The 8,694-nt window shown below is 43.9% G+C and overlaps 1 protein-coding gene across 1 annotated transcript; it reads left to right on the forward strand.

The window, feature by feature from the left end:
- The first annotated feature begins 5,582 nt into the window (after positions 1 to 5,582).
- LOC120851956 (olfactory receptor 1J4-like) lies at positions 5,583 to 6,524 on the forward strand. Its single transcript, XM_040225059.1, has one exon. It carries the CDS (start codon positions 5,583 to 5,585, stop codon positions 6,522 to 6,524), a length of 942 nt encoding a protein of 313 aa, XP_040080993.1.
- The last annotated feature ends 2,170 nt before the right edge of the window (positions 6,525 to 8,694 follow it).

Here is an 8,694-nt window from a genome sequence, read left to right on the forward strand (position 1 = left end):
AAATTTGGAAAACTCAGCAGTGGCCACAGGACTGGAAAAGGTCAGTTTTCATTCCAATAAAAGACAATGCCAAAGAATGCTCATACTACTGCATAATCACACTCATCTCACACACTAGTAAGGTAATGCTCAAAATTCTCCAAGCCAAGCTTCAGCAATATGTGAACCATGAACTTCCAGATGTTCAAGCTGGTTTTAGAAGAGGCAGAGGAACCAGAGATTAAATTGCCAACATCTGCTAGATCATCAAAAAAGCAAGAGAGTTCCAAAAAACATCTATTTCTGCTTTATTGACTATGCCAAGGGCTTTGACTGTGTGGATCACAATAAACTGTGGAAAATTCTGAGAGAGATGGGAATACCAGACCACCTGACCTGGCTCCTGAGCAATCTGTATGCAAGTCAAGAGGCAACAGTTAGAACTAGACACGGAACAACAGACTGGTTCCAGATAGGAAAAGGAGTACATCAAGGCTGTAGATTGTCACCCTGCTTATTTAACTTCTATGCAGAATACATCATGCAAAATGCTGGGCTGGATGAAACACAAACTGGAATCAAGATTGCCAGGAGAAATATCAATTACCTCAGATATGCAGATGACACCATCCTTATGGCAGAAAGCAAAGAGGAACTAAAGAGCATCTTGATGAAAGTGAAAAACGAGAGTGGAAAAGTTGGTTTAAAACTCAATATTATAAAGTACTTAACCTCCAATTAAAATAAATAAATTTATATTAAAAAATAAACAAATTATTTTCTCTTTTTCTTTTCTTTTCATTTTTTAATTTTAATTTTTACTTTATTTTACTTTACAATACTGTATTGCTGGAGAGGGTGTGGAGAAAAGGGAACCCTCTTACACTGTTGGTGGGAATGCAAACTAGTACAGCCACTATGGAGAACAGTGTGGAGATTCCTTAAAAAATTGCAAATAGAACTGCCTTATGACCCAGCAATCCCACTGCTGGGCATACACACTGAGGAAACCAGAATTGAAAGAGACACGTGTACCCCCAATGTTCATCGCAGCACTGTTTATAATAGCCAGGACATGGAAACAACCTAGATGTCCATCAGCAGATGAATGGATAAGATAGCTGTGGTACATATACACAGTGGAGTATTATTACTCAGCCATTAAAAAGAATACATTTGAATCAGTTCTAAGGAGGTGGATGAAACTGGAGCCTATTATACAGAGTGAAGTAAGCCAGAAACAAATTATTTAAAAACAAAACAAAACAAAACAAAAAAACCCCTCAACATTCAGGGGCCTGCAGACTCGGTGTACGGAGGCTGGGGCATGGACCGGCGGCTGGTGGCGGAGGGCTGCCAAGGGCGCTGAGAGACCGCGTTGTGGCCTCGCGCGTCCCTTTCGCGCCCGCCTGGCGCTGCACCTGTTCGCAGCGGGGACCTGGCTGGTGCGCCGCAGACTCCAGGCCTCTTGGCGGCAGCGGGCAGCGCTGCCTGCTCTGGGGTGAAGCGCTGAGCGCACCGAGGGTCGATCGTGGCGTGGGGAGCACAGCCCATGGAGCTGGCGGGCCCTGGGCAGCTAGTGGGCCCCATTGCTGCTACTGCCATAGTTTCTGCAGGCGGCGGGGCCTGGGCAGCAGCTCCAGCCCACCCAGCCCTGCCAGCATGGTGGCTCCAGGCACGACGCGGTTCGAAGAGAGCCGACTGCCAGTGTTCAACCTGGACTACCCCCACGTGCAGATCCCCTTTGAGATCACCCTGTGGATCCTGCTGGCCTCCCTGGCCAAGATGGATTGCTGTCCACTGTAACCTTAGAAATAGTACAATCAGAAGTGAGAAAATGCATATTTGGCCATGTTGAATGATCCAGGTTTATGCTTTCGAGTTGTGGTGTTGGAGAAGATCTTGAGAGTCCCCTGCACTGCAAGGAGATCAAGTCAGTCAAGCCTAAAGGAAATTAACCCTGAATATTCATTGGAAGGGCTGATGCTGAAGCCAAAACTTCAATACTTTGGCCATCTGATGGGAAGAGCTGACTCACTGGAAAAGACTCTGATGCGGGAAAAGACTGAAGGCAAAAGAATGTGGAGCCAGAGGATGAGATGGTTGGATTGCATCACTGACTCAGTGAACATAAGTTTAAACAAACTCTGGGAGATAGTGATGGACAGGGAACCTGGTGTGCTGCCATCCATGGGGTTGCAAAGTCATACACAACTTAGCAACTGAACAACAACAACTTGATTATCAGGAGCAATCAACTTTCTAGTGACTTGATCAAAAAGAAAGTTCTGTGGTTGAAAGTTTCCTTAAATGATGATGATAATGTTGTGTATATGCATGTGTGAAGTGGGTTAAGTAAATAAAAGAACGCAGCAGATTCGGTCCAACTTTGAAAAAAACAAAAACCTCAACATTCAGAAAACTAAGATCATGGTATCTAGTCCCATCACTTTATGGCAAATAGATGGGGAAACAATGGAAACTGACAGATTTTATTTTGGGGGACTCTGAAATCACTGCAGATGGTGACTGCAGCCATGAAATTAAAAGATGCTTATTCCTTGCAAGAAAAGCTATGACCAACTTAGACAGCATATTAAAAATCAAAGACATTACTTTGTCAACAAAGGTCCATCTAGTCAATGCTATTGTTTTTCCAGAAGTCATGAATGGTTGTGAGAGATGGACCATAAAGAAAGCTGAATGCTGAAGAACTGATGCTTTTGAACTGTGGTGTTGAAGAAGACTCTTGAGAGTCCCTTGGGTTGCAAGGAGATCCAACCGTCCATCCTAAAGGAAATCAGTCCTGAATATTCATTGGAAAGACTGATGTTGAAGCTGAAGCTCCAATACTTTGGCCACCTGATGAGAAAAACTACGTCATTTGAAAAGACCCTGATGCTAGGAAAGATTGAAGGTGGGAGGAAAAGGGGATGGCAGAGGATGAGATGGTTGGATGGCATCACCAATGGACATGAGTTTGAGTAAGCTCCAGTAGTTGGTGATGGACAGGGAAGCCTGGAGTGCTGCAGTCCATGGGTTCTCAAACAGTCGGACACAACTGAGTGACTAAACTGAACTGATTGGAAAAATCATAGCTTTGGCTATATGGACCTTTGTAGGCAAAGTGATGTCTCTGCTTTTTAATACATTGTCAAGTTTCTCATAGCTTTTCTTCCAAGGAGCAAGCATCTTTTAATTTCATGACTACTGTCACCATCTGCAGTGATTTTGGAGCCCAAGAAAATAAAGTCTGTCACTGCTTATATTTTTTCCCTATTTATTTGCTGTGAAGTGATGGGACCAGATGCCATGATCTTAGATTTTTGCGTGTTGAGTTTTAATCCAGCTTTTCCACAAAATATATATTTAATTTATATTTAAAATATATTTCAAACAATGTATATATTATTTATACACATGTACACAGTTTCAAGCATGTATGAATGTGTGTACGTATATAATACGAGGTTATCTACATCCCATTGGTTCTCTTTTCTGTAGTACTCTGACTGAGACCCAACTTTTACAAAAATGGATCTGTTTGGCTTCCTATGGTTTGGGGTTGCTACTTGAATTCTGTCATTCTCATTGCTGTCAGAGAGCTGAGTATCCTCCCATCATTCTTACTGATGAAGGAACAAGAGCCACTCCCAAAAGCAAAACATGAAAATGAAAGTCTTGTGTGCCTCTCTCTCATCCACAGCCTGCTTTTAGTTAGTTACTATTATAATTTAAAATAGATAAAGACTTAGTTTGGTGGGTTACACAGTGATGGCAACTGGCACAGTGACTAATGGGAATGTTTCATTTGGCAAATTGACCAGGTTATTTGTCCCCTAGACCAAATGGTTTTCAGGAAACTGGCTGGGCTTAGTGCTTTCATATACTGTATCTCATTTAGCCCTCACAACAACCTCATGAACAAGGTACTATTATCAGATCTGAGGAACAGGATCATCCTTGCTCAGGGCACCCACTGGGTAAGTGGGAGTAATGGTACTGATCTTGGGTCAGTCTGTGTCCAAGGCCCTTGGGATCAACCTCATCACCCTGCTTCTGTCTGAACAAGCCTCAGCCCCTCTCTGCAGAGATGGTGAGACCTGTAAGCTCCCCAGTGGTCCTAGAATATGTGCTCTAAAGGAGACTGAGGCCAGTGATGTAGGAATACGCAAGGGCCAGGCTTTACTCTGGGTCATTCTGTGATGCACGGGGAGGCTAGCTCTATGCTGTGGGTCCTTCAGAAGCCAAGGTGACCATGGTCACTTCTGCTTTCTAAGGCGTCAATATTAACATCAAGGTCACCTTCTCCTGGGACGCCTTTCTAAGGCGTCAGAGTTAACATCAAGGTCACCTTCTCCTGGGACGTCTTTCTAAGGCGTCAACGTTAACATCAAGGTCACCTTCTCCTGGGACGCCTTTCTAAGGCATCAGAGTTAACATCAAGGTCACCTTCTCCTGGGACGCCTTTCTAAGGCATCAATGTTAACATCAAGGTCACCTTCTCCTGGGACTCCTGGGACTCAGCCCCTCTAATCCCTTCACAGTTACCTCTCCAGGGGAAGGCAGGAAATTAAGTAAATAGCTCAGGAAGGCTCCTTCTCTACTCAGAGCTCAGGGTTGTTTTCCTGCTGGTATTAACCAGGTTGGTGAATGGGGATATTCTTGCTCACTTTTCTGCTGCTCAGAAACAGGCATGAAACATTCAGAAGATCCTTAGGTCATGAGAACTTCTTCTTATTCCTTGGATACTGGTTTCTTGCATAGCAAGTGAAGGCTCAGGAAACAGCCTTGAGCAGAGGTATCTGAGCTCCCCTAGTATTGTCACAGGTCAGAGGAAGATGGAAAGTCATCTCTTGACACTGAATGTACATGTCCATGCAGGAATGTGTGTGCACACGTGTCTTTGTATTTGTGTAGCCCAGTGTATTCAGTGGGTAACTGAATTGTATATCGACTCTCTGTATGTAGGAAGGATTTAGATAGAATATAAAGGGCTGAAAAAATCTTCCTGGTAGTGTGTGTACACGCACAAGCTGCCTAGGTTTATGTTTGTGTGTTTTAATTGACTGCATGACTGCATGTGTATCTGTGTGTATATAGTATGTGCTTTTTTGTGGGTTGTGCTTTGTCTCAAGGCTAGGTGTGATGTTTATGTGTTGTGTTGTATGTATGTGTTAATTTGTTTGAAAGTAACACAAATCCTGACTGTTTTTAACCTAGAATGAGTATAGGTCATAAAGTGAATGGATGTTGGTCTCTGAGGTCTATGATTTGTGTGTGTGTGTGTGTGTGACTACATGTTATTTTCTGTTCTATTCCCAGTGACAAGAATAAATGAAGATATTTACATTAGTCTCCTTTGAAAGAAAGTCTCGTTTGCCACTGGAAATCTCATGCACTCCGTAACCAGAAGGATGCAGATAGATAATTCCAGCAGGAAAATATGAAGTTTGTCTGAATTTTGATGCAGTCTCCAGGCAAAAAAAAAAAAAAAAAAAAAAAAGCACATGGCTGTAATGTACCCACAGTGACAACAATCACCATATCTCAGTCTTTGATATTTTCTACTCCCTTTATGCCCAGCAGAGATTAAGAAGAGAATGAGGAGGGAGAACCAGAGCAGCATGTCCGAGTTCCTCCTCCTGGGGCTCCCCATCCAGCCAGAGCAGCAGGGTGTGTTCTTCGCCCTGTTCCTGGGCATGTACCTGACCACGGTGCTGGGCAACCTGCTCATCCTCCTGCTCATCAGGTTGGACCCTCACCTCCACACCCCCATGTACTTCTTCCTCAGCCACTTGGCCTTCTCTGATGTGTCTTTCTCATCTGTCACTGTCCCTAAGATGCTCGTGAACATGAAGACTCAAGATCAATCCATTCCTTATGCAGGGTGCATAGCACAGATGTATTTTTTTCTACTTTTTGTTTGTCTTGACAATTTCCTTCTCGCAGTGATGGCTTATGACCGGTACATGGCCATTTGTCAGCCACTCTACTACATCACCATCATGAGGGAGGGGTTGTGTGTCTTACTGGTGGCTGGATCCTGGTTCTTCTCTTGTGTCCATGCCTTGCTGCATACTCTCCTTCTGTCCCGACTGTCTTTCTGTGCTGACAATAACATCCCCCATTTCTTCTGTGATCTCACTGCCCTCTTAAAGTTGACCTGCTCAGACACCTCCCTCAATGAGTTAGTTATCTTCATTGAGGGGGGTGTGTTTGCCTTCTTGCCATTGAGTGCTATTTTGGGCTCTTATATCCACATTGGGGCCACCATCCTGAGGGTCCCGTCCATCAAGAGAATCTGCAAAGCCTTGTCCACCTGTGGCTCCCACCTCTTTGTGGTGTTTTTGTACTATGGGACTCTTGCAATGATTTACTTCTTTCCTTCAGCAAACAATTCCAAAGTCAAAGACATAATTGCTTCAGTTATGTATACTGTGGTGACACCCATGTTAAACCCCTTTATCTACAGCCTGAGGAACAGAGACATGAAATTGGCCCTGGGAATTCTTTACAGGAAGGAGATTATTTTTGCCAAGTAACAGTTACCCACTAAAGGATGCTTTCAGAGACATGTCCTGAAAAATTGTGTAGGCGACTGCGGAGATTGCAAAAAGGGCCACAATATTTTGCAGCCCTTTCTTCCCAGTGAGAGTTTATTTCCCTACCCATTAAATCTGGGCAGGACATGTGACTTATTTTGATTAATAGATTCAGTGAAAGTGAGGTTGTGAGTGTCCCAAGCCCAGGTAGATTGTGTTCCTGCCACTCTCAGAACCTTGAGATCTCCAGGTGAACCAGTCCAAGTTGGGCTGTGTGAAGATGTGGGACCACATGGAGGAGAAGCAAGGTGTTCCAGCTAACAATCAACCTGTTCCCAGGTGACCTGGCAGGTGACTGCAGAGGTATGAGTGAGTTCTGATAGCTCGGTTGGTAAAGAATCCATCCGCAATTTGGGACACCTGAGTTCAGTTCCTGGGTTAGGAGGATCCCCTGGAGAAGGGAAAGGCTACCCACTCCAGTATTCTGGCCTGGAGAATTCCATGGACTATACAGTCCATGGGATTGCAAATAGTTGGTCACAACTGAGCAACTTTCACTTTGCTGAGAACAGTTGAACCTAGCCTAGACCAAAACATCATCCAGCTGAGCACAGTTCCAGCCCAAATCGCCAGCTCATGGAAGTGTCATATAAACAAGTGATTGTTGTTTAAGTGACTAAGTTTTGGGATGGTTTGTTATGCAACCAAAGCTAACTGATACTGATATTCCCCTTGTCTCTGGTACCCATCAAACTTTCCTTGATTTCAATGCTTCTTCCCCCCTTTTGGTTTCCTCTACTTGGATTGTGTTCCCTGCCTATTTTTCTAGAATCCACTGAATTTATAATCTCATGGATATTGTAACTCATGGCCTTAGCTTTAGGTATGTCTCTTGTCTTCACTATTTTAAATAACCTTTGAAATCTGGCATTACCAGCAATTCTAATTTTGTTAAGTCAACATCTTAAATTGCTGCCTTATCTATTTGAATGACTTACTGTAGTATCGATATACATGGACTTCCTATTTCTGAGGAAAATATTGCATATTATATGTTTCCTCTCTAAGAAGGGAAGCAATCTGTGGCTATGATTAGAGGTCTGAAAAATATTGCATTTTTTTGTGTGTTACACCTACTTTCAGTTCAGTTCAGTCACTCAGTCATGTTCGACTCTTTGTGACCCCATGGACTGCAGCATGCCAGGCTTCCCTGTCCATCACCAACTCCTGGAGCTTATTTAAATTCATGTCCATTGAGTCAGTGATGCCAACCAACCATCTCATCCTCTGTCATCCCCTTCTCCTCCTGCCCTCAATTTTTCCCAGCATCAGGGTCTTTTCCAATGAGTCAATTCTTCACATCAGGTAGCCAAAATATTGGAGTTTCAGCTTCAGCATCAATCTTTCCAATGAACATTCAGGACTGATTTCCTTTAGGATGGACTGGTTGGATCTCCTTGCAATCCAAGGGACTCTCAAAAGTCTTCTCTAACACCACAGTTCAAAAGCATCAAATCTTCAGCACTCAGCTTTTTATAGTCCAACTCCCACATCCATACATGACTACTGGAAAAACCATAGCTTTTTTTTTTTTTCAGTGTTACAGCTCTATTTTATTTAGAAGATAGCAGGATGAATCCATCCTCGAAGTGAGAGGCCATGCTGACCCAAAGACTTGAAGGGAAGAGAGTGGAGGAGCGCGTGAGGGAGGAGGAGGCGGGGTGAGGAGAGAAAGAGCACATGCACATGGGAGAGAAAGAGAGAAAGCACTTTGGCTCCTCCTTTTATATGTTTTTTCCTCCACCTGGGCCTGCTCTATGCAAATTGGGCGTAGCCAGAAGTGCTGATGGTTCTACCTGAAGTCTTCACTCTGGTCCTGGGACCTTCCTTATTTTTTTTTAGCCACCGCCATTTTGGATTCCTTTTCCCTATTCTACCTACCTAACATTCCCCGTTCAAAAGATGGGAGGCCCAAGGCAATGGCAACCCATTCCAGTACTCTTGCCTGGAAAATCTCATGGACAAGCCTGGAAGCCTGCAGTCCACGAGATCGCTGAGGGTCAGACACGACCAAGTGACTTTACTTTCACTTTTCACTTTCATGCATTGGAGAAGGAAATGGCAACCCACTCCAGTGTTCTTGCCTGGAGAATCCCAGGGACAGGGTAGC

The sequence above is a fragment of the Oryx dammah genome, unplaced genomic scaffold (genome assembly GCF_014754425.2).
Source record: "Oryx dammah isolate SB20612 unplaced genomic scaffold, SCBI_Odam_1.1 HiC_scaffold_25, whole genome shotgun sequence".
Taxonomy (NCBI): domain Eukaryota; kingdom Metazoa; phylum Chordata; class Mammalia; order Artiodactyla; family Bovidae; genus Oryx; species Oryx dammah.